The sequence below is a fragment of the Anarhichas minor genome, unplaced genomic scaffold (genome assembly GCF_050575085.1).
Source record: "Anarhichas minor isolate MPS153535 unplaced genomic scaffold, ASM5057508v1 ptg000024l, whole genome shotgun sequence".
NCBI classification, from domain to species: Eukaryota; Metazoa; Chordata; class Actinopteri; order Perciformes; family Anarhichadidae; genus Anarhichas; species Anarhichas minor.
In genome coordinates this window covers 5,340,246-5,367,385 of record NW_027466470.1, presented here as the reverse complement: position 1 = coordinate 5,367,385, position 27,140 = coordinate 5,340,246, and the positions used below count along the sequence as shown (strand labels likewise).

General features: G+C 44.7%; 1 protein-coding gene across 3 annotated transcripts in view; it reads right to left on the bottom strand.

Moving 5' to 3' along the window:
• The window catches only part of agap3 (ArfGAP with GTPase domain, ankyrin repeat and PH domain 3), a 107,465-nt gene that overhangs the window by 56,085 nt on the left and 24,240 nt on the right, over positions 1-27,140 (bottom strand). For all 3 annotated transcript variants that reach the window (XM_076098492.1, XM_076098494.1, XM_076098495.1), the window contains exon 2: positions 2,200-2,258. In XM_076098492.1, the coding sequence (XP_075954607.1) occupies positions 2,200-2,258 (59 nt within the window). The remainder of the gene's footprint in view (positions 1-2,199; positions 2,259-27,140) is intronic.

Below are 27,140 nucleotides of genomic sequence, written 5' to 3'. Positions count from 1 at the left end.
GACATATTAGTTCAGTGCTCAGTGAAAAATCAAGTATCACAATGTTTTTGACCAAATACCTCGATATCAATGTTGCAACAATATTGTGAGACGATAAGATTTTTGATAAATAATTCTCAGTAATGTGGATTTGAAGACTAAGTGGATAAAGGCAAATAATAGCACAGTCTGGTAAGTTCAGAAAATGATACAAGTTCACTGTAATGCCGGCTTCAAAACCAGGAAAAGAACGCACATAATGCCATTTTACAATAACAAATATTCAACACGACATCTAGTCTCATATCACAATGTCAATATAAAACCTATATTTTGCGCAGCCCTGTATTGGTTTGTATCCAATAGATTTATGTTGAAATATACGTCAGAGTCCAAGTAACGGGAAATGGCATCTGCCTCAGAGCTGTAGTATTGGTTGGACTATAATTACCAAACACAAAACCGAAAGGTGAATCAATGTCCACCGTGACGGACCGCTTCTCTATAAGTCGATTTTAATTCTATACTGGTATAAACTGATTTAAACAAAACATGTTTGTATGGTATGCTAAGAAAACGATGGGAAGTAATAGAAAGTACATTTGGTTTGCAGTCAAGGAACAAAACCTAGAAAACCACTATTTGGTTCTTTACGCAGGCTGCAAGAGGTTGAAACATTTTGAGGATAGCCCTCTAACATACGACGGTGCGGTTGCAATCTTTCCCCTACTTCCTCTCCCTGGTGTCTAGACCAGACCTAGCTACAACGCCTTCAGGGTGATGCATGGCGGAGGGTGGGCTGATGATGCCAGCGTGTCTGGGAAGAACAAAGGCTGCAACATGCCTCATCATCTCCTCCTCCTCCTCCTCCTCCTCCTCCTCCTCCTCCTCCTCATCTACCTCCTCTACCCACCATCGCCCTCTTCTTCTTTAGATCATTAGTGGGTGTTAGAGTCAGGTATGGTTCTAATTATAGGGAAGTTTGAGGCTCAAGAGAAAAGATCGGTTTAAGGCCTTTCCCAGCCTTCCCCCTGTATAATTGAAGTATAAATATACCATGTGGTACCCCAGCAGAATAAACTATGAATAAGCTTTAAGTTAGCAAAAGTTGCAGGCTGTGTGCGGTGAAAGCAATGAGTCAACAACAACCGACTTTGAATGTACCACCGAACCAGTGTTCCTGTTTTAACTGTTGGGCTTTGTGACCTGCTGATGTATAGCCTTTGTAAAAAATTAAATAAATAAAAAGCACTATTCAAGTAGAAAACTTTCACTCTTCTTTGTAGACGATTGGGTTTGATCTGGGAATATTTTAAGAGAGTGGATTTAATGATCAAAAGAGGGCAATAAAGTAAGGTCTGACCACAGTTTAGTTGCCATCGTAAAAACTACAATGCCGGCTCACAGCTGGAGCAGATGTTTTAGAGCTCATCTCAGCCTATCATCATTTCACACTTCCCCGTCATTATTATGATGGCACCAAAAAGAAGAAACAGATTACGCCACCATATTAAAAAGCTTCTGAGCCCAACTTCTTTTCATTGCGACCTTGTCACTAAACAGCATTTCTTTGAATAGAATGATCGCTTTTCTTTGAATCACTTCATTCACTCTTTCCAAGTCTGTTGAACAAAAACCAATGTGCTGATTAACACCTGAGAAACCTTAAAGGAACAGGGACGCATTTGAAGTGTTTGAAGACCCCCCCCCCCTCTCTTTCATTCCATTGAAGTTTTCTCTTTTTGGGGGGCAAACAATGAATTCCCCAAACACGGAAATATTATATCAACTGTCAGAATGGCGGAGTGCAGTTTCTAAAGGCTGCTAGTCTTCATGAGTGGAAAGCACTAAATCATGTGAGGATGTTAGTTGTTCATTTGGCAGTGGCTGCGTGTGTGCGCTACACTGGCGGGTGGGATCAGACCCAGGATGTGTCACCAGTCTAGCCCAAAACTGTCACTCATTTCGCGTCCTGCTGCAAGCCACCCGGCGTCTCCATGCCAACGCATCTCATTAAAAAAAATAAAAAAATCACCCAGTTACGCGCCAGGGAAAAAGTCCAGCCAATTTCTCGACTGTTTCCAGCTCGTGTGAAATGCTAAACCAGTAATACACGGGCAGAACATGCTTTCCCATTGACATTTAAAAACGATCGGCAAGACGAAACCCTCGGAGGACGAACAGACAGAGGGACCGTTAGAAATATGAAAAGTTACTCACCACTTTCAGCTCCGGCACTGACCGACTCAATGTCCATTCCTGGCTGTTGACGAAAGAGTCTAAAAGGAAAAAAGAGACGAAAAAGAAATGAAGACAAGCAGCATTGAAAGGCAAGCCATCTGTTTGAACCCATTTTGACCTACAGATAATATGGTATTACCAGTATTTCCCATTGGACGATGGTGAAGTGCTTTACGGCTGCAGTTTATAGTCTGTAGTGTGTGCAACGACTTGTATGATGGATTCAGCTGTCGTATGGATATAAATGATCATATCTACAGTCTGGTCAGGTTTTTAGGACACTTTGACGTACTGGGGGATCGATTTTTGTGAGATTTTTCAAATGACTTGTTCAGCTAAATTTCACCAATTCTTTTCCTCATCATCTTTTATTTCCTGCACACAGAAACTCCACAGTTCACCAGTGGGATCGTGTCAAACCGTCATGGAGTTTACTGAAGATCTATCGAGCCATGCTGCACCAAGCTGAGCGAAGTTAAAAGGGTCAAATGGTTAGATGAAGATACAGCCTTTCAAACCGGCAAACTTTCAACCTTTATTTGAGTCATACACTCCAGACGAAGCTAATTTTTCTCTTCATATTTTTCACTGCACTTTAGTCCCGAGGGATTCAAACAATATGATCAGAAAACAAAGAACTGAACACAGAGCTGCAGCAAATGATCGATCAACAGATATTTTTACTGGTTTCACCTAGTGGGTATTGAACATCTTTGACATTTAATAAGCCAACTTTGGCATCTTTCATCATTTTCTTTTTTTGTATCAATACAATGATAAATCAAGAAAGTAATGAGCAGATTAATCACAAACAAAACTAATTGCAGATCTTTTTTTTATGTATTTACAACTTATCAAAACACACAACTGCCAGGAAGGAATTGTGAAACACCTGAAATACAGTATGTACAATGTATGTGCAGTTCAATAAAAGCTTTCAACACAGTGCCATCACTGAACAGGGTTTAGCTAATCCATTCCAAAAGACAGCCATTATCAGGCTTGAGTCAACTTGTTTGGTGTTCCAGTGACATTTGGAGACTTCGACTGGATAATCGCACAAGCAGTGGGAAAGAGCACCGTGACGAACAATGCAAACCCTCAGAGCTGGAAACACAAACGACAGCTCCACAAGCGGTGCCCGTTTCCCACAGAGATGGAGTACACAACTGTGTGTCATAACAACTATTAGAACAAAGACCACCTTCCTGTTTTGGATCATGGCTTTCTCACCATCTGAACCCCACCCCCCCAAAGAAGAACATGCAATCTCCGATATGGGAGAGTAGACTCCCTGTCTCCAGACAACAAGGTGTGTAATACCAGGTGAACCCCACACACTCCCTCCTCATGTCGAAACCATAACAATTAAAGTGCTCACACACTAAATGGGGAGCCACCACAACAGCGAGCCTGTTTGTTGCAGCACTGATAGTTTCCATCTGTGCCCGAGGCGATAAAAGAATGACAGCATAAACAGTAAGGTAAGCACTGTCGCTATAAGACGCGGTTTGTCTCCAAAATTGATGCTAAAAGCCCGAATGACTCATAACTGAGCAGACCTGAGCCAAACATTCCTTTACCTACTACAATTAGTACCCCCCCCCCCCCCACCCCACACACACTCAAATGTTTACTTATTTCTATGATCCACTTACAAAGAGCGTCACGCTGCTCTTGTTGTGGGAGAGGAGAGAAGTTCCTCTTCAACAGAAGGGCCTTTCACCAAGCATTGTGTGGAGCACGCCTCCTGCTAAGCCCTCTCTCTCAGTGTGGGTTTGACGTGTCTGAACACGAGCGAAGACACCCATCGGATCCAGTTTCAGGTCTGAGACTATATCGGATAAGGTTGCTAATTTTCCTGTACTTCCTTTCATTCTGTAGGGACCAATTATTTCCAGCTGCATTCACTGTACTGACTATGATGTTTTTTTTTATTTATAACATGTTATTTTTCACGTAATTTAGTTTTTTTTTTAAACAGTCACAACTAGCAATTCGACAAACATCATAGTTACAGTCTTTAGCACTTACTGATGAAAAACGCAACATTGACAAATAGTCAATGAATAGAGAATTAAACAGACACTAAAGAGAGTAGAATAAAAAATTAAAAATAAACGGGAAAAAGGCCTCCGGATGCACAGATGTTTTTCCTGATTTGCCCGGTTCACGTACTAAAACTTTCACAGAGGGACACATTCAAATAAAGACCAATCCTTTGATAACCATGCAGGGAAATTAAGTGCCATCAAAGGCCAACACAGAAACGGAGTTGCTGGCCGCTGACAAGCGCTGCATTTCTGGAGCAGCACACTCCCTTATTATCGATCGTGACAACACCACTTATGCTCTCAGGGACGCAAAAGCACCAAATGAGAAGAAAGGAGGAGGTAATGAGGAGCTTTTACACAAAATTGCACAGGACCTGACACTCGTGCATTACTCTTTTAAAATAAATCATCTGGTACACCCCCTCTGGAGAACACCCCCTTTATAAACTGTAACACGGAGAAAACGCACAACTTTTTCCATCCTTAGAGCAGATACAGTACAACCAGTTTGGTCCCATGCTAAGAAAAAAAGAAAGAAAAAAGGCCTAATTGAATCCATGTGCTTGTGTTACGTCATTATTCAAAAATGAGCATCCGTACACTACCGTGTCCCAGAATGCCTATGGAAACAGAGAGCCCCTGCGTTTGTGATGCTCAGAGAGGACACCGGTGTCTTTGTCTCTGCGAGGGGGGGAAACTGCGTTGCCAGCTTGTTTGTTAGGTTTTTCACTTCACCGCTCATGTCTACTCAGATAAAAATGACCATTCTGTCCGAGTGTAGCGAAGCACAATCGCCACCCCTCCCACTTACTCCCATTTCATGAGAAAAGAAAATGCAACGCGAGCAAAAAAACCACATGCGTATGGTTGTCTGAGTGTGTGTGCATGTGCATGCATTTCTACGTGCAGGGAATCCAAAGTGGTTTTTGGAATGAGAGAGGACAACCTTGAGGTCGAAACTTCCACTCTGACCGACTTTCCAACCATGCTTTCCCACTATCATAAATTACAGAGTGAGAATTTAGCTAGCAATTAGCTTTTCTACTTTGCTTATGTGCCAACCTCATGGCCAACCAACATTCCCCAGTCTGACTACTTTCATCGTGCCTCTCTTGATGATTTAAATGGTCCTGTATCGTCTTCTTGTTGTGTGCTGCCCTGTGGGGCCGTTTACACGGCAAACAACCCGGTCAGAAAATCTTATCTCGGTCCTTCTGAGTTCCCCAAACACCAACACTCTTCAGTGTATCAAATGGAAGTAAGTGACAAACACAATCGGCAGAGAACAAGGTAAAGATCTTCATGCCGTGTCAGTCTGGATGGCCTGCCCTACTTAAGGCTCTTTAAGCTGAGCGCTGTCTGCCGACAGGCATTGATCACTTTCCTGAAAATAAATTGGACCTCCTGGTTCAAACAGGATTCTCATTTAACATGAGACTTGCAAATTGGGTTTGGAGACATCTTGCAGCACAATGCCTGGGTTGACTGACTCAAGGTCGAGAACGAGAAGGATGTGTCAGATTTATCTTTTTCTACCCAGAACAAACTGATCGGCCCTGAACTGACAAAAACTGCATACAAAGTGAAGAAGGATCTACAAATTGCAACTCAAACTCAAACTGTTTGCAGACTTGTTGGTGAAAAAGCTAACTGTTTCTAGAACAGCAGGATGCTGCTCACCTCCTCAACCACGGTCCCGACGAACAAAATGTACCCTGGCTGAGATTTGCGGTGGCAGATGCTCAAATACGAGCTATATTCAGTTATTAACAGATTTCCCTGTGCTCATGCTTTTCAATATCTCGCTTTCTCCATATTTCTCCTGCAGCAGGTGAGGGGGCATCGTCCCAGTGGTACTGTTTGTCCCAATTTCCTTGAAAGTGTCTATTTGTCTCGAACATAATCAGCTGCTGGGAGTCTGGCTCACCCACCCCTGCTGGTATAAGCAGATGCATCTTTTAAATCAATTGTCAATATGCAGATTTTAAAGCAGGCCGACAAATTCCAACCGCAAAGTTAAGTTATAACAGGAAACATTGTTGGCAGGAATTCACAGGACGTGAATGAGACGGAGCGATGGAGACAAGCAAAGGGAATCCCATCCTCATTAATACATGTCTGATTCAAGATAAAAGAAAAATGGATGACAAACACGGGGGGATTATCTTCAAATTGTCAATAAGGTCAAGTCAAGGCCAGTCAAAATAAATATGCATCAATGAGCACATTTCTCTGCAGAGACTTATTACAGAGTTCTATCTACAGTGCCAGTATTTCAACCTTCAACGAGATAAGTGCATTGCTGACCACCTACGCCGCATTGCCAGCCACCCGTCTTCCAACCCAAAGACCCCCAGAGAGCCCCCATCCCAGCACACGGTTCACTGATCACTCATGCCTCCATGGCCTCGACAGAGTGGCTTTGTTCATCCACAGGTGGGGGTGGGGACGCAGCGCGCACACCTCAACACCCATCACCCTGAATCACCCTTCCCCCAAAACCTCACAAGATTTAGAAGTCATCATCAGGAAGCACTTGAAAGGAGCGTGTGTGCGCGCGCATGTGTGTGTGTGTTTGGTTTTGTGAGTGCCGGGCTTCGGCTTTCTGGATTTAATTTAGGAGCAAACACTTAGGCAGGTAGCAACAAGCGGCGAGGCCCGCCCAGAGCACCTAACTTCACTCAGTCTGATCGGCACACCTACATTCCTAATGCCTGACTTCAGCGACTCTGCTGTGGAGAAAATGGACAAATACCACTTGGCACTGCACCACGGGAACAGGTATTCTTGGTAACATGTCATGTGAGAAAACAAAGACACTGGGAGATCAACAAGGTCAACTCAGGACTCATTACGGGTGTTATGCTAGCATGAGAACGAAATGTCTGCTTTGCTGGTTCAAAGTTTGGCTTAATGAGAATAAATACAGGATATGCGCAACCCGGCATTAGAAGTCATTAAGTTGTCATGAACTAATTAGGTCTTTGCGTGAAGGTGTTAAATTGGATCTTGACCCAAAAAAACGTAGTGAATCACAGCTATTAATGCAGGTAGATGCAAATATTTGCCTCTCTCTCTGCCTGATCTTCCAGGCAACTGGACAAACGCACTCCACTTTCAGAGTTGTCTTTTAGAACAGTGCTTAAGGTCGTCTTCCTCCCCCCCCATCCCATCATTACAGCATGTAAGCCCTCTTAATTTAGCCCTGCTAGGCCGCCAAACAAATCCCCATTACAGCCACTAACTGTTTTAATGCTACCGTTTTAAGCTGCATCTCTGGGAGGCCAAGAGACAGCTTTATGTCAGACAGAACTGGGGCTGTGCTACACCACAGTTGCACCACTGCAAAACACGCCATTACACTGTGTTCTCATCAGTCACTGGTGATTTGAGTTTACCGTTTACTGTACTTACCTACTCATTTACTGAACTTCAACAATCTTATGTGAGGCCAATTAGTTGCTGCGTAAGTGCTCACACACAGGCAGTTCACAAAGGAAAAACACTGGGGAAATAAAGCACCCGAAATAGAAATTCCAAAAGGACTCTCTGGAACCAGACGTTTTTTTGAACGCCATCCAAACTCAGAATTCCCCATGTGTTTTTCATTTGCCTGTCCCTCTAAAAGAAAAGTGCACTTCCTTCTCTCTTTTTGAGCTGAAACTTTCTGTACAGTGGAGGAGGGGCTGCAAATTGAGAACTGAGCTGAGAAAGAAATTCAGCAATCTTGCAGGTCTTACCTTGACCTTTGTGGGAGTCAATGCCTGCCGGAGTCTCTATGGAGACTGGCTGTGACTTATTATTCCCTTCCAGGGGATATTGGCCGGTTTCTTTGCTTAGGGACTGCTGGGTTTCACATTTGCCACTGCACGGCTGCTCTTTCCTCCTGAAACGGTTGGCTATGAGCTGCCACAGGCTTGGTTCTTCTTGAACTGGTTTGGAGGAGAGTTTTGCTGGACAGAGGGGTACCTCCATTACCTTGACCTTTCCCCTGCTGTGGTAATGAATGTACTCCATGGCCCCATCCTCAGTCTGCTCACTGGAAGTTGGAAGCATTCTTCCCGTGAGGTACGAGAAAGGCCGTGGAGGCATTGTTGTCTCCTCAGCAGTACTTTTAGTCCTAGAGTTCTCCTTTAATTCCCTTTCAGGTCCTAAAGCAACTTTGTCCCGGGGCAGAGTCCTCCTGATTCGCAGGCTGAGGCTCCTTCTTAAGGAGCTCAGTGTACTCTTTGGCGCTTCAGATTTACTGGATATGGGAGACGATTTTGCATCTATGTCACTATCGTCTTTGCTCTTCTCTTGAGATGCTTTGCCAAAAAGCCTCCAACGGAAGCCCCCTTTGAGAAGGCCTCCGTCGCTGCCTGTGCGGCTGTAGCTCCTCTGGCTGTCTATCTCATCATCAGAGCCCCTCTTTCTGAGCTCCAGTACCGTCATACTGACAGGCCTGGGCTTCCAGTTCCTCTGGCGGACCCTGGGGATCGCCTCTCCGGGGGCCGAAGTTCGCTGAGCCACAACGATATTGAGGCCATCCACAGCCCTCAACTCAGCCTTCCTGGTCCTGTTCTGCTGGTTGTTTTCCAATATGCCTGACCTCTGGAAGGGCTGCTGGGTCCGGGTCTCCGGCACTACTGGGCCTGGGCCTGCCAGCATGCACACGCTCCTGGGCCTCCGCAGACGCCTTTCTTGTTCGAGTTGACAATCTCTTTGCTGCTTGACCGAGTCGCCATACATGCTCACCGTTCTCATACCCAGCGGGGCTTCACCCTGTCGCGACCTTCGCAACACGGCCCGGGGCAGAGAGCTGTGTCCCACAACAGCACCATGTTCCCCCAAGACGAGCCCTTTAGCGTGGACGGTGACAGGTCGTAGTGTTGAGCTCTGAATGTGTTGCTCCTTGGCTGACTCTGCCACGTCTCTGCCTTGCTGTGAAGAGTTACCTGAGTACCTGTAAGGCTGTTTCAAAAACCTGTCCGTCTTCATTTTTCCCTCCAGCTCCTCCAACTCCTCCTCATTCTCCTCCACAACTACCTCCTCTATTTGCCTCCCAGCTCTACCTGAGCAGCTCAGGGAGGGCCACCTGTCAAGCTCGTGCCTTGCCCTGCCCGGCCTGGGGCTGTTCTCCATTGGCACCATGCTAATTATCTCTCCTCCCGGCTGGCAATTCTCAACCAGGTTGTGGGCGACCTGGCCCGTTCCCAGCTCCGACACCGCCGCATATTCCTGTGCTTCGTTCAGGATTACAGAGATGTGGTAAACAGTTTTCCCCTGTTGGCCAATAGCTGTACTCCTTGATGTCACATCCACGGTCCCACTGCTAAGGAAGAGCATGGCACTTCACTCAAAACTGATTCACTCACACATCCTCATTCACAAGCGTGTCGTACTAGCCAGTGCTCACATTCTGAGCTGCTGAGATTCAGCTCATGAAGTCCTTCATTTGAAGACCAAATTCCTGTGCCGCGCATAATCCTTCACCTTTGACATGGCAAAAAAAAACTTCAAAGTTAGAGCAAAGCCTCGCTGCCACCTGCATCCTCTGGCTCCTTTACTCACACAGGCATTTAGATGGTAGCTGCTCTCTCCCCACACTTTGTTCTACTTGTCTTGCACAGGCAGATGAACAAAAGAAAAACTGGTTATCCCACCGCTTGTTTTGCAACAAAGTCAAATCTGTGATAGTTGCAAAAGTTGCAACTCAAGGGAAATTAATCACCCTTCCTCTTTGGCAAGTTACGAACTGAGAGCAATCCTTGTTGTTGGCGGTGCAGACAAACCCCTTAATCTCTGAGCTCTTGCCATGCAGAGCATGAGGGAGTGTGTCTCTGTTTGAACTTTCAGCTGCCTTCCAACCCCCGGGACACATGGAAAACAAGGAACGGATCCCACAGGCTTTAAACACGCCCTCCTGATTTCTCCATGGCTGCTAGTGGCCCCCGGAGACACACACACACACACACAGACAAAAGTGAACACGAGATTGAGAGAAGACTGAGCTGATTACACGCCGCTGTTATCAACAAAGACTACCTGCCATGAATGGACACTGTGTGTCTTCTCAAAACACAGAGAAGGGGGGAAGAAGAGAGAATAGAGCTAACCAAGTTCTTTGGTAATTTATCCACATTTTAGAGACAGCCACGTCGTACTAAAATAAAAGGGTCTAGTATAGCTGCACTACTTGTACACAGTTTGGTCATATCTTTGAGGGGAAAACTTACACAACCTGCCTCTCACTACAGGGCCTAAAAAAACAAAACTGCAAACCTAACCTGTGTTCGTATCATGAAGTATCCACACTGCTACACACCACGCTTCCAGTGGCTCCCACTACACAGCCCACACACAGTGGGAGAGCTCAAGTTTAATGGACCAAACAGCCAGCACAATTGTCCGTCTTTTCCATTTCCTCTTTTTCCACAGGTGTTGAGCTCCACGACGCTTTGGTGAACAGAAATGGGGACATCAAATACGGGGCCGTGGACGATATAAAGAGCTTCATCTGAATCAAGCCAGATTTCACCTGCTCGACTGTGCAGCACTCTAGTTACAGCGAGGTTTGTGGCTGGAACACTGCCCCTTTGTGGTCAGAGAGAGAAAAATGTAGGACACAGAAAACTAGGAAATGTTCGCCTGAGGTTACATTGATATCAATTTAGTTAAAACTGGCCTCGACAACAGAACTACCACCCTCTAAAATTGGATTTAATATTGAAACGTCTCATTAGAGCATTTGCAATATTAAATATAACACAGGTGCATGATCATTGAGCAAGTATTGCTTATGAGGGAGTAAACCTAGAACAAAATGACTGCCAATTGCGTCACTGTGGGAAATCATGACTGCGTCACTGTGGGAAATCATGACTGCGTCACTGTGGGAAATCCAGTCCAACCATGAAGCAGGAAGCTGCAGTCCAAGCGTCACAGCAGCACTTGATTTAAAAACTTATTTCTTTCATTAAAAAAAACTCTTAAAGCCCTTGAATGGCAGAAAAACACGTTTAAAAATGACATTACTTTAAGCTCATCTGCATCAAGGCCTTTGCCATTTCATACTATTTACAGTACATGCGTGTACTAATATTTCAACAAGTGTTTCTTGTTGCATTTCTTTCCCTTTGTGTTCTTATCAGCAGACTGAGTGGCACTAGAATGAAAACTGCAACTGCAACTATTTAAGGTATTGTTCCAGGGCACCCAGTGCCGCGCGCGCGCGCGCACACACACACACACACACACACACACACACACACACACACACACACACACACACACACACACACACACACACACACACACACACACACACACACACACACACACACACACACACACACACACACACACACACACACACACACACACACACACACACACACACACACACACACACACACACACACACACTTCTTATGAGAGAGTATTAAGTAATACCAGTAAAATGTCAAGACGCCTTGACAGTGAAGTTAGGTCCCATGTTAAGCAGTCAAAGCTCACTGTGGCGGCCTTTACCTGAGTCTTTGAAGCAGGGGTTTAGAATGATATGAGGCTCATCGTCAAGCAAACAGTCCTTTTCGCTCCACTGGACCTGGTGGTGTCGTGTTCGTCTACGACCCCCGAAGCACAGCAACATATTTTACATCAAAAGGAACTTCTCTATGACTCAAAACGAAGACATCCTGGTGCCTGAAATATCCTGTGTCAGTTAGAATCGTTGGTCATCCTTTATTCCCCCTCTTTTCCTCACGCCTTTTTTATTTTGCTTCTATCAGGCATCGCTGTGAAAATCTCCTTGCAGCTTAATTCTCAGCTCCTGCATGTTCCAGGCCCTCTGTCGCTTTTGTCAGCTCCATCATGTTGTGGCCATGATTTGCCGTCCATGCAGACCCGATAATGTGGTTACCAGCAGAAGCCCGACCGCTTACCGGACAGTCTGAGGAAGTGGCCCGGAGAGCCCATGTGTCATGGCTCTCTTGGAGTCGGTTCCTACTGGTAATTCTTAATGCAGGTGTTGGCTAACAGCGTCCTACATGAGAAACACTGATAGGATTAAAGTTACTCGGCTATCCTGTCGTCTATAGGTCCAGAGGAAACCCGGGCTGTGGTAAATCACGAGATTTCAAAGTACTGACACAGAAACAGAGCTTCTCTTGTGCGCCCCTCTCGCCTCCTCTGTCCCACAGCTCAATGTTTCTCCTTCTTGAAACCGTATCTTGATGGCAGCTGGGAGGGTTTTTCAGAAAAACTGGATTAGCGTGTTTTGAGGTTCCTGAATTACCCTCCGCCTCCGTGTCAGTGTGTACACATTAGTCTCGCTGTGAGCAGATGTACTGCGTGTGTGTCGGACATTTATCTATTCATCTGTGTGTCTGTTTGTGTCACTGTTACAAACATGAGTGTACTGTTGTTGTTTTGACAACATGACTCTGATCTGACTTTGTCCTTTCCTTTCCTGAAGCTACATTCAAAATCCTTACCAACACAAAAGCGTCACCTCTATCAGCAAAGCTGTCGCTGTCGGTAAATGTCATAAACAGAAAGATACAAAGATGTTTTTTGTTGAATATCCCAAACGCCCTTTTCCACTTTCTACTGGCATTTTACAAATACATTACATTGTTATTGTACATTTTTTTATAAAGTAAATCTGAAAACAACAGGGGCCATTTTCTTTTCTTTTTTAATCTAATGGGAAATAACACAAAAGTTTTATTCAGAACAGGTATCCTCATAGAAAAACACCTCTTCTTCTTAATTGAATTCAATAAGGGCTTATGTTAATCAATAGTATTTGCATTTTCAGTCACGATAATCACATCACTAAGGTAATGCATACTGATTTGAAGATTGCATTATAAAAGATTTTCAAAAACAAAACTGGAGGGATCTAAATTGTAATTCCTGTTAATTTTGAAGATTTCTTCTCAAGTTGCTGGCTTGTCATTTATTATTTTTATACAAAAAAAAAACAATGAACTAAATATATATCCATGTATTTATTTGTTACATTTAGATTTACAAAGTTAGGAGTGCCCCGTTAAAGTCGAGCCTGGTGTTGCCTCACACGTAGAGGAATGATCCCGGTCTCTTCCACACAGTGAGGAATACAACCTAGTAATCAAACAATAATACTGGATCAGTACTCGGTATCGGTCGACACCCAAAGCCCAGATGTTGTCGTCTAGACTGAAAATTCGATTTAAACTCTGAGCTAACTTTAACTTTTGAAATTAGACGACCTCACTCGGATGTCTCCACGCTGCAGTCACCGACCACCGTAAGCCTGGAGATAGCGAGGAGAGGTTTTCACAGTATCATCAATTACCTTCAGGGCTGAGGCAATTTCAGGGGCCTGTGATGCCTTCTGAATACCTGTTAGCAGGAAGCTCAGGACAGATACGTTCCAACAGCAGACGTGACAGACGGGCAGCTCTGGCGTGTTTATGTACGGACACAGAAGCCGTGCTGGTGTTGTCTAGCATATTGCGTGATGCATCCAAGCCATGAGTAAAGCTTACTAACCCCTCGTCAGCATTGGAGCGTGAGTCAGCGTGAGGAAGACGGCTGTGCACATATGTGCACTCGTTCAAGGAGACAGTTCGCTTCATCTGGGAAACGGGGCAACAGGAACAGTCGACGAAGGCGGCGACCTGACTTAGGATGATGAGCATAAGGCTGGTAGGTGGTTGTAGTCCTACGCTGCATACTTTCTTTTTTTGCTAATAAGGTGTTGGTGATCTCATTCACACATACTCAACAGCAGCACGACTCACACCTGACAAGCCTCCAGCATCCGTATGCGTTACTTTCTGAAAGCACAAACATACGTGTCATCCGCGGTATTCGGAGGTGTTCGGTGAGAGCTCTGCATGACAAATCGGTGCCAAAGCTCGCGGGAAGTGACTCACAAGGTTTAGTGAGAACTTTTCTTTTTTTTTTCCAGGTACTGATGTCATGACTTTAAATATAGCCAAATGTGAGCATGTGAGTGCATCGCACAAGGTGTGAATTATTCAGTTATCAGAAAGCGTCCTTGATTGGAGAGACATCCGACCTGAGAGACAGCGATGGGCACAGACCAAACACATGCGCTCTGGATTTCTAATCAGCCCTGTACGCCATTCTGCCCGAGGCTTCAATCACACCAAATGACTCCCGATACCATCGTCTGGATTATAAATTCTAGCTGGTTGCCAGCAAAGAAATGCAAGTAGCTGTGCTCCATTCGGGCAAAAGACGGGATAATGTTGAGACATTAGTTCGAATGTGTACAGGGAAGAAGAAAATAACAATTCTCAGAACATTTATTTAAATACTATGTAGACATTGATCGGGGCTGTATGACCCAACATTAATATCATGTTAGTTTTAGAAAAAAACTACAACCGGAGCTCCCTGTGTTTATGTTTCCTAGGGGGGGGGGGGGCTTTAACCAAACATACCAGGATGAGAGAAATTAGGTTGGTCCATGACTCCATGATGTCCCCATTAGTCTTTTTGTTTTTATGCAGTTTAAGGTCCTTACCTCCCTAATTATTTCTCTGCTTGCAGATTTTCAGATACAGTGAAACAGTAATGTTTAGCTACATTGCTAATAAGTGACCGTTCAGCACAGAGACTTAAGAAGACGATACACACATAGATTGTAGTGTGTGTCCAAAATCGCTCTCCATTTACGATACAGTGCACTAGTTGTGTAACAATAATTACATTTTTAAGCAAAAGTGACAAATATTCTCTGGCTCCACCTCATTTATTTTGACTATAATCTGCTTCCTTTCTTTCTGTGATAATAAACTGAAGTGCAGGACGGTTGGTAGAAGAAATCAAGCAATGATGACTTCACCGGGGCCTTCAGGGAATTTATCTTTTTCACAGTTTTCTGCCATTTCATAGACTAAATGATTCATCTGTAAAATAATTGACAGACAAATCAATAGCGAAAATAGTCATTTCTAATTATAGTGCAGGTGCTATTGTTATTACATACTTTTACGTTTCATAACCCATGTATTCTCCGACTGATCAAGCCGCTGTGTGGCACATAACTAAGATTCAAAAGCTGTCACTACATCTTAAAGGGGAAAAAAAAAAGAAGGAGGAGGGGGGCGGGATAAATTATCACAGTTAATTAGAAGTGTGGGCAGTCACAAGGGAGTTCCTCTGGAGCACTGATGTTTTCCTGGGTGTGACTATTCAGCCCTCCGTGGCACAAATTAACACTTGACGTGACTCCTCGAAAAATCACAAACAGATCAGTCAAACTGTAAATTCCCTTGAAAGATCTGCTTCATAGTTTTAAAAAAAGAATCACACACATGAATGCATGTTAAAGCCGCACACTGAAATCAAGCCTTCCTCCCCCAAAATAATGTTTCACATTAGTATCTTCAAATGGCACAGTGAGAATCGCTTAGAGACGTAATGTAAACAAACTGCAGTCTTGGTGTGACGTAAGCCAATCTGTCCATCTCTGCATGCAGGAACACACACACACACACACACACACACACACACACACACACACACACACACACACACACACACACACACACACACACACACACACACACACACACACACACACACACACACACACACACACACACACACACACACACACACACACACACACCTGCCAATTTAAAAAAGAAAGACATCCACCCTCCCCCTTTCTGCATCGCCACTGAATTAATATCTGCAAATGAATAAGTCAGGAGCACCGTGCACGGAGACTGAAGGGCTACAGACAGCAAGGAAAGTTTATGATAATTACGCTTGCAGTAGTGGTATTGAGCGTGGGTGTAGAGCTTTTTAAAATTCAGCTGCACTAGCGACGAGCATACGTCACCATTGCTCCACTGCAGAGAAAATGATAGGTTCGAGGACGTCTGTGGGAGGTGGTGAAAAAAAAAATTCCAGACGCTTCCGTCTCTAAAAATTCAGGTTTTGAGAGAGAGAGAGAAAGAGCCTGTGCGTTTGTGTGGTGTGCGAGAGAGAAACGGAGAATGTATAAGATTGAATGGGAGAGAGACTGTGACAGAGTGTGTATTCGTTGCATAACCTGAGCTGTAAAAGCAACATTGATGCTCACTGCTAATTATCCTCTTTCCACTGACAGAACACACTAAACATGAAGTGCCAAGGATCAGTGTTTGTTTGCTGTGTGTGTGTGTGTGTGTGCACGTATGTGTGCGTTTGCACCTGCAAATGTACTGAACATGCATGGGTGGATGAATAGGCGGTAGTCTTGACTTCATGACTATTTGCTTCTTGCAACCATCACTACCAGCCCGCAGCCAATATGTTACTACTCGTTTGAAGTGTCAGATGAAGAAATTCGAGGTGCAGAAAACAGTGGGTGAGGTTTGCAGACTTGGCCGGAGAGAATGGAACAACTTAACACAGAAAAAGAGAAGAAGAAAAAAAAAAAAAGGTCAGTGTGGTTGAGGGGAAACACGGAGGCACATAGCGGTTTGTAGGAGATGACAAAATGACCAGTGAGAGAACGTAGGAGGAAGCTGCAGAGAGATGCAACGTTTCTACTGGCAGGTTTGTGTGGGCTGGTGGCTCCCAGTCCTCCTCCGCCTCTACACATTAGTTTGCAAACCCCCGCTCGCTTCTGGTGTCGTCTTTTTCAAACTCGCCTTGTAAAACTCGCTTTTATGCAATAGCTTCTGATGCATTCTGTAATCTCTATTATAATGTAGGAGTAGTAATATCGCTGTTAGTTTGGGTATTATTACAGTGCAACACGGAGAGACGATCATCGGGGAGCAGGGATGAGATATGCTCGATTTTAGTGAATCACTTCACTGGAAGCCATGACTAATGATGGCTATAATGTGCAGTAATGTGTTGGCATATCCGTGAAACGCCAGAATACTAAGGGAGGTTGAGATGGAGGCCATTTTAAAGTGAAAGAAATCCCTTCGACCAGGCTTCGCCATCATTTTAGGAAGAGAGCTTTCGAGTATTGAAAGGTCACGTTGCAGCTTCTCACACGTCACTCGCGCTTGCTCATCAATATCCATACCCTTCAAACGATCATGCTACATGGATCATCATCTTTCTCCAATGTCCTTCTTGCAACAGCTACGTGTCACTTGTCGTGCGCCACCTGGCCTTCTGCTGCATTCTTGTATCTCGCCGCCATCCTGTTGTTACAATACTGCAGTTGTTCAGATGAATGGAACTGCCAATCACAACGTTACTCAGCCACAAACCGACGTCATCCTGCTATGACACCGTAAAGTCACTTTAACTATTAAACCGACTTTGCTTTAATTCAGATTTTCATATACCCATGCTATTCTTCATAAGATGCTGAGATTCTAATCATAACATGAGACAATATCATTGGTTCTTTCTGTGATTTTCATGCAAAAACCACAATCCTGCTGCGTATCTTTCTATTGCATGTCTCTAGAAGAAGCAGAACATCTACAGCATATAATACACTTCTGTTCGGTCTCCTCCTTTTTCGCTCCTTTCAAGGCTTTTCTTTCCGTGCCGTTGCAAAAAAGAGGGCCAAGAATAGAGACACATTTGGGCACAAGCTCCCATGTAATTTCCCACGCCTTTTGTCTCCGTTCCTGTGCCGCCCTTGCACGCTGAGACAATAAGCAGGGAGCTTCGTTATGAAGCTGACAACACCGTTTTACAAAGAAGAAGTCAGGAGGAAGACCGGTGTTCCTACTGATGCCCCCCCACCCGCGCTAATAACACACAAACCTATGGAGCAGCTGCTGACTGATCTAACACAGGAGTCTTTATTGGTTTCTATCAAGCTGCTACAGCCCATGAACCTCAGGTTTACAAAATAAAAGAGCCAGTGTCTCTCTGTTGAGGCCATTTGCGTACTGCAAACAGTTATGTAATGAGTTTGCAGATACAGATAACGGCACCGGGGTGGGATTAATTGCTGTGTTCATTTAACCAGCATATCTGTGACTGATGAAAATCTCAAACGCTCGGCCTGTGAAATAGCTCTGGGAGATTTAGTTCCACAGGTGACTGACAATTAACAATTAAGCCACGCTCCGCCAGTTCAAGTTAAATGGAGCTCGGTGTGATGGCCGCCGTGGTAACTTGTGAGATTGATGGGCACAAAATGGAAGAAGTAAACATACAAAAATCTATTAACTTATAATATCTCAATATCAAAAAACACCAAATTGATTTTTATTTCCCCTCCCTGTGGCTCGCACAGACCTGAAATCTTACCGAGGCTTCCAAAAGTGGGACTTCAGCGTGAAATTGAATAACTTTGAAATCATTTATACTCCACGTTGTGAACCTCCATCAAAAAATGTCCGACAGCCAGACACGGCGGCTCAGTCCCAGCTCAGTCGCTGACCCCCGCACCGTCTGAATGACACAGACGCCGGAGAGGCCGCCGCGAAAACATCTCTATCCTAATTGGTGAAGTTTCATGACGGCTCAATTTGTCAAAGTCAATATGGAGCAGTTACATTAACACAATGACGCACCGTCCTGTCCTGGAGGAGGAAACCTTTTATTGTTTCAGTCCGGTAAGATGTAGGCGGGAACAAGCAGGTCGAGGTGAACCAGAAAAGCTGAATGTGATTGAATTAGACGTGGGGACGCTGAGTGATGGTGTCCGACCAGCATTTCCTGCAATTTGGCTTTCGAGAAATGAGGTCCGCCTGAGGCCTTTTTGTTAAAATGTCAACCAAGTCTGAAAATGGCAGCAACGAGATGGACGAGCTGGGATATTAAGAAACAAAAAAACAACAGCAGCTTAACATGCTCACAAACGTCTATAATATAGAAACATGAGCTTGTTTCAGTCTCTTTTTTGTGGCATCTTTAACGTTAAATGTGAGGATATCAAAAGTGCTGATCAGAAGATTCGATTCTCCGCAGGGCACCACAGCGTGCTGAGTCCACAGTTTCTGTGACTCCATCCGATACTTTACTGCAGAGTCTTTGTCAGGTTTTGACACTGACAAGTGAAAGGTTTAGAAACATTACAAAGAACTATTGGCCATCAAATCCTCCCTAAAAAAATAAAACAGCGCCTTCATAATCACTCAAAATCAGAAAAATGAAAGGTAGACAAAACTGTATGAAGCAATTTTGTAGGATTGAGGAAACACAGGGGGGGGGGGGGGGGGGGGGGCAAAAAGCCTGTTTGAGATATCACGTGAAGAGATAAGTGCTGCGTATTCAACCTGCAGGGGCAACAGGGAAAAAATAAAAATGTGCTTTGAAATCATATTAACTGATATTCAACACCACGAGAAATCAACTCGACTTGCATCCAGCCTGGAGATCGAATTCTTCCAGAAGCTGACAAGCCATCTTTATTAGATGAGGGGGAGTTCTCGCTTTGGGAAGTGTCAGAATCGAGTCGGTTTAATGGAGGCACATATCTGTACCAAAGAGATATATATCTAACAACTCCTGCAGCTCTGTGGAGAGTGTCCGAGCAGGCAGCTGCCACACCGGCACAGTGAAGAACTTTAAGCAAACATCCACGATGCGGCAGTCATGTCTGCACTTTACGTGATGAAATGTCCAATTTCTGATATTTCTAATTTTTAGTAAGCGTAGCAATATGCACATTTCCACCTGAAACCAATCACTGGCAGCGAGGAAAATTACATTTAAATTGCCATTAACGGGCATTTAAATGAGCATGAGCGAAATATGCTGCACTTGAGATGCTGATGTGCCCCCGGTTTATATATTTCATCTACCAGAGGACTCTTGAATGCACTTAATAGAAAGTATCTTCAATGCAGAGCATGTACAGGCTGCATTATTATTCAGCATGGCTGCCTCGTTGAGATTTGAAGTGTCATAACCTCCTACACCTTCAATCCATGCAAACTTTTCAGCAATTGATTTTCCCCCCATGCCACTGAGGTTGATTGTGTTTGAATATTCCTCCTCCTCCTCCTCCTCCTCCTCCTCCTCCTCCTCCTCCTCCTCCTCCTCCTCCTCCTCCTCCTCCTCCTCCTCCTCCTCCTCCTCCTCCTCCTCCTCCTCCTCCTCCTCGATCATAATCCGCCCACAACCCTCCGCCTCCCCCCCCACCCTTGCGCTTGCTGAGCAATGCATCAGCAGCCTCCCCAGGAGAAGGGAGACCTGCTCTTTAACTAGACCGCCGCCAAGATGCCCCGGCTCCATCTGCTCCCACACCTTCTGGGAAGATGTGCTTCTATAATGCGATTCTCCGTTACGTAACCCGCTGATGAATAACCGCAGACTCTCCAAGATTCATGAAATCCAGGGGAAGCCCCCCCACCCCCACCCAAACACTGCCTGATCTACAATACTAGGAGATGCCAGTTCTGCTATTTTTTTTACTCTGGCATCTCCATAGGTACTGTGGTTTCTCAGGTCACATGGCTGCCCCCCCTCCTCGGAGAAGCACACTGCTGCAGTGCTCCATTTCTGGGCTCCAGGAAGAGACAGGTGGGGGGGGGGGGGGGGGGGGGGGGGGGGGGGGGGTAGAAAGGTGCTACAGCAATCCGCTGCTTCAGGAAAGATACCGCATGGTGCAAAAAAATAACTGGTATGCCAACCCCCCCCCCCCCCCATGTTTCACCTCTAGTGTGACGGAGGCAGTTTAATCAAGCCACGGTCAGAGTTCGGGGATCAGAAAGGTAAAAGCTGGCGTAGGTTGCTGTTATTTCTGACAGATCGTTTGGATTGAGTCGGAACCGGTTGCATGGCCGCCGCTGCTGCTGCTGCTGCTGCTGCTGCTGCTGCTGCTGCTGCTGCATGCCAATGAGATCAGCACAGCAGCAGTGTCAGTTTTACGCCTCATCACAGTGACAGCTGCAGGATGGTCGGCATTATGTCGACATCAGACTCCCTTTGCCATGTCTATCTAGTGAAGAAACAGGACTGGTGCATTCAGAAGGGCTGATAAAGAACTCTATGAATGACAATACCAAAAAGGCCAGATGGCAGAGACAGCGTCTCAGTAGACGTCTTATGATAACGTACACCAAAAGTCATCTTTTCGTGTATCTGGCTGGAGAAGAAACATATCCAGTATCTCAGCTATTCGCTGTCCGAATGCCAGATAAGTCCTGCACTCAATAAGTGTGTAGCTTGTCAAGCAGGAAACTGAATCTGACACACAGTACAATGATGTTCTGTTGTGTTTTAGGGCAGTGGTTGCCAACCTTTTTGGCAAATGGCCCCTTAAGAGACGCAGTGGTTTACTATTAGAGGTCTAGGAGCCCATTCAATAATTCACAAGAAAAAAAAAAGCTAATGCTGGTAGAAAACTCTGATCCTCAGGATGGGAACCACAGTTTTAGGGCATGACTTCTTGAGTAAAGAAACTTAAACTCATCAATTAAATAATCTCAAATTTCTAAATAGGTAAGTCTTTTTGTTCCCAGTTCAAGGCGCGGTCAAAATAAAAAGCCTGCAGTTTTGGGCTTTTTAGGAAATTAATCATGCAACAGGAAATAAAAATAATGAAAACTGAACGGGCTCCACTGAATTTATTATAAACAAAAGACAAGGTTTTCCAAAGGACTGTGTAATGAACACATCCCTGTTTGATGTTATGCATCTGTATTGGTACGCAGTCAGAAGCACTAGTCTACCTTAATGTACTAGGTGCCATTAAACAGGATCAAACAGATGATTAATGTCCCTGAAAGCTACAAATAAATGAAACTGCCCAAGTTTAAAGTTGTTTCTAAACAACTACTGCAAGAGAAGGAGAAGAGCGACACCACCTTCCCATTAGACGACGCTTATTTCATTATCATCACGCCACAACCTGAACATATTCGAGTGACATCACTGCTCTGCTTTAATCGCGTACCGACGTCGAGTTATAATCTCTCACCTAATGAGAGCTGTGGAAATAAGCCTGCTGTCACGATGACTGACTGTTTTAAGGAACGCCGTGTTGAGAGGTGATCAGATAAAAAATAGAAATTGATTTTGCTCTAATGCATAAATTAAAGGTGATCCTGTGGGCTCGGCGCTCCCAACCAGGCGGATATGAATAAGCTCCTTATTGGACTTGCTGGAGACGGAGAGTCTGTCAGTAATGGAAATGTTCTTTCACAGTCCACCGCGGTTTGCGAATAAAAGTTATTCGATTCAAGGATTTCATGGGCGTCAGGTACAAAACTACATTGCTGTGATGATTTAAATGAACACCCAGCAGTTTAAGTGTGCAAAAAGAAGCAAATATTTAGGAGAAACAAGTGACTCGAGTGAATATACTGCAAGTGTCAAGTCTCAGCGGTGATTTCCCGCTCCTCAAAAACGGCAAATTAACTTCCCGTGTAAGGAGGTAAATGCATGTTTGCCTGCGAAATACTTGACAGATAAGCAGCTGCTCTCTGGGATTCAGTCTGATTTGCGCTGGCTTTCACTTTGGTAGACTTTGCTTTTTGAAAGCACACACTGGAAAAGTCATGACACATGCACATTCGGTAGGAAACAAACACCGCGGAGAACGCATAACTTACACCGAGGCCGTGCTTGCCAGGATCCTGCGGGGCGCGCCGACCGCGAATAAACTCTCTCGACTATTCTAAAGCTCATTCTAATAATACAGATATGTGGGAGCGGGACTGCTAATTATCCTCTTCACATGTAAATAGCTGCCCGTTCTGCTGTAATCCTGTACGCGTCTCCATCTATCTCCTAATGGTCCAGCAATGACTCATTCTGCAACAGATCTAAGGCCCAGAGAAACTTGTATCCATCTATCGTGGTATTAAAGCTAACTCACTCACGAGTAATGTCACACGGCGCCTTGATGTATTTCAGCATTATGAAGACAGAAATTGCTACTTATTTTACGGCTTGTGAACGGAGGAAACCATCACATCTCTCAAAGCTGATATAATTTAAAGACCATCAGAGGTGCAACTTGATCGCCGTCCTCTGCCATCGTGATTCTGTGTGTGCCATCGAATATACAGCTCTAAGCAAAGTCGCACTGCAGCCCTTTAAAGCTCAGACTTCTCTTGAGATTATAAACTTGCCTTTCCAGATTAATATGACAGAAATGACTCCACCGCAGAGAAAAAAAAAAACCTAGGAATGTGAGGGGAAAAGGGACGTCTGCAATTAAATATACAGGTCACTTGGGGAAAGCGCCTTGACCGTCCTTGTCCGCTCAACCGAAGCCACAAAATAAATGAGAAATACAGTCAGTCAAGTGATAAGGACGGAGTATAATCATGGCACACTGGCCTTTTCCAGATACTCCAAATAGACTTCCAGATCGGCAGATAATAACCAAAACATAACAGCATCTGTGCACAGCCCCTGGAGAAGGGACAGCTGCAGACAGTAAGCAAATAGCTTATCTGACTTTAGCCAACAACCGAGCGCTGCTTTGACACAATAAACGGAGGAGATTCATTTAAATCCCAACATACGCTCTGCCCACGTACTGCGCAGAGACGGGCGCAACACAAACAGACACCCTCCCGCTTCTGCATCCCCGGCGCTTATGGGTAATGCCATTTGTTGCCGCGGCTGTTGCTGCTGCTGCTGCTGCTGCTGCTGCTGCTGCTGCTGCGGTCCCACTTCAATTTGACGTGGCAAACCTACTTTGCACCTCTGTCAGCTGAAAACGTATAAACAAAGAGTTTCACATCAGAAGTCAAAAAGAAAAACTCTCCCGGCGTGTATGCGGTGGCAGAGCGTCACCACAGGGGGTCGCTGTTGCTGTAGGACAATACTCAATATATTTAGGGAGGAAATCGTAAAATCATCTGGAGCTAGAGCAGATTTTTACTACTTTACGAGGAAACGTAGAGAATCTCAAAGAGGAACAGATAGTACAGACACAGTCTACATGCATGTTTGCAGGGTAACCATTTGTCATATTTTCTAAAATCCTGTTAAACAGATATCTTAGATATCTTTTATGTGTCGACATTTAATCTTACAGTATACAAAAAACATGGATCTTGAATGTTAGCCACAGCAACACAGGAGTACAAATCAGCTTGTGCTCACTGTGGACAATCCAGCACCAGCAGCATGCACGGAGAGGCTGGAAGATGGATATTACATAAGAAGCTCATCAGTGGGGTAGTGGCCCACGCACTCCGCATCCTCAGTGGGATCTCTCGCTGTTGATCGGCCTCTCACTCAAAGTAAGAACAAAATGGCTGAGGTGACTGGCTTGGGGGGGGAAGAATGCAGCAGACAGGCTGCAAATTGATGTGAATAATTAGCCATTAAAGAGACGCTATACTCGGTGCAAACGAACCGGGCGCCTATATGATTCAGGGGAAAAGGCAGCGTTAGAAATGATCAAATGCTTCAGGGAAGGGAATGCTAATTAGCCCATTAATGCATAACAAGCATTATTTATGCATCGCAATATGGAGACTGCTGTTGTTTCCCAATGTTGATCCACTTCCTTTTGTGAGCAGAGAGCAGAGTGTGGTCAGTGGGGTCTTCACCGCGGTTAGAGTGAGTACTAATGTAAAAACCACACAATCCTTGACCTTTAATACCAGGCTGCGGGGCTTTTTTCTATGCAGCAGTTTTTATAGGAGTTTGAGCTCATTGCACCAACTGAGTGTCAACGAGAGGAGTGAACTGGACTGTATTAGCATGGAGACATTATTTCAAGAGTAATTTCAGCAGTTAATTGATGATCAAGTCATTATTTGAGTCATTTTTTCAAGCAAAGATGCCAAACATTCACTGCTGACAGCTTCTCAAATGTGAAGCTTTGATGCTTTTCTTTGTGGTATCTGAATACTTGAGGGTTTTGGAGCAATTTCAACACTTCACCTTGGTCTACTGGTAATTTATTTCTGTCATTTTATAGGCAAAATCCATTAACAGAGAAAATATTGGGCGGTTTAATCGATCGTGAGAATAATCGGTAGTGGCAGCCCTACAATAAACATCGGGGAATCTTCAATATTTTGACTGTTGGTCAGACATAAAAGCAAGTTTAAGAGGTTACTTTGGTATTTTTTTAGTTTTATTAGACAAACGATTAATCAGGATATGAAAGGCAGATAAATGGATAGTCCAAAATACAAAAATCTAATTATTTGGCATTTTGGCAACTATGAAAATAGTTGCAGACACCTTTTCTGTTGGCCCAGTCATGAACTAATCCTTTCAGCACTACCTGTACGGCAGCTACAACACGTGGCGCGAGGCCTTCACGTTCGATCCGCAAAAGACGGCCATCTAAACAGCAGCCGGAGGAAGGACGGATCGATTGTGACGTTTTCACAAACCGCTGTCGGCCTCCAGCAGCGGCGTGCCACAGAGGCAGAGGTTCCCAACGCTGTCACGCTGTCGTCACCCACCTCATCCCCCAGCAGAGAGATGATGGTCAACACTGCCGCCAAGCAGGCGGCATCAAGCCCCCGTGTGCTGCAGGCTGTGTGCCAATCGCCTGCCTCCGCTCTCACCGGCCCACAAACCCGCGTTGACTCCACGCCCACTTGCCACTCCGCTGCACAGGCAACCAGTTGCCGTGGCAACCCCAAAAAGCCCTCGCGCCTGTTTCAGTGTCAAGACAAATTTCACATTTTATACTTGCACAAACGGTTCAGTTTTCATTCATGAATCTATTTCCACATCTGCCCGTCTCTCTTTCTGAGAGCAAAGCTCGAGCTCAGATTTGAACTCTGACCCTCTCCAAACAAAATTGCAATGTGGCGTCGAAAAAATGAGGCAAACAGACACTCAAGACACTGTTCTCCATCAATGCCTGTGTCTTACAGAACTAATACAACTGCCGCAGCTTCACAAAGTAGGCCATGATGAGCAGAGAATAACCGGATAGAGATCATCTTCAAATAGCTACGACAGATCAGCGTAATTTGAATCCCAATTACCGCGTGCTGTTTCCACCACAGCAATGTAGAAACACAGCCAAAGCCATAATACAAATAAATGATCAAATAATAAACAACTAAACAAACATTATACCAGAGTCTCAGTTACATAACAGGAGCAACTTACCTGTTAAGTAACAGTGATGAATACAGTGAAACCAAGAGCCCATGCTGGCTTTTAACACTTTTGCACAAACCTACAGGTTTGATAAGTGAGGCTACATGATCCAAAGTCACAGCGCTGCTTGTATTTTATTAGATATGACCTGCAGACATATCAATTCTGAAATGAGCTGCATTATCTTTATTCAATTTCTAGTATTTCATGAAACATGTTAATATCCAGTCCAGAGTGATTTTTCATCATTGACTCCACGCCTTTGACTGATGCACAGCCATCCGACTAACCGACACCATTTCCTGTCTCTATCAGAAAATAACACGAGTTAGGAAATTGGAAAAATGTCTATCTGCTGTCTGTGTTTGTGTCAGAGAGAAAAACAAAAAACACACCCAGAAAGAGAGAGACAGAATAACAAGTAACATTCAGTTCAACTCAGCTGCTGTTGCATTCATCAATGCCAACGCTCTGTCAAGGGGGGCGTGACACACACAAGGCAAACTCACTATGAAGCACACACACACACACACACACACACACACACACACACACACACACACACACACACACACACACACACACACACACACACACACACACACACACACACACACACACACACACACACACACACACACACACACACACACACACACACACACACACACACACACACACACACGGCTGGAGGCCGGCGCTGTGCTCATCAGTGTCACTGCCGCCGAGCCCCTCACTGCACAAATCACAGCAGGGGTGCACGCGATGGAAGGAAGAGGATGCTTACATAAAGACGAACATGGAAACAAAGGACTTGCGGGATGCAAACAAACAACCTCTGGCATGAACACAGACAAAAGAATATACAGCACGATAAGATCAGTAAAAAAAAAGATGCTTCCAAAT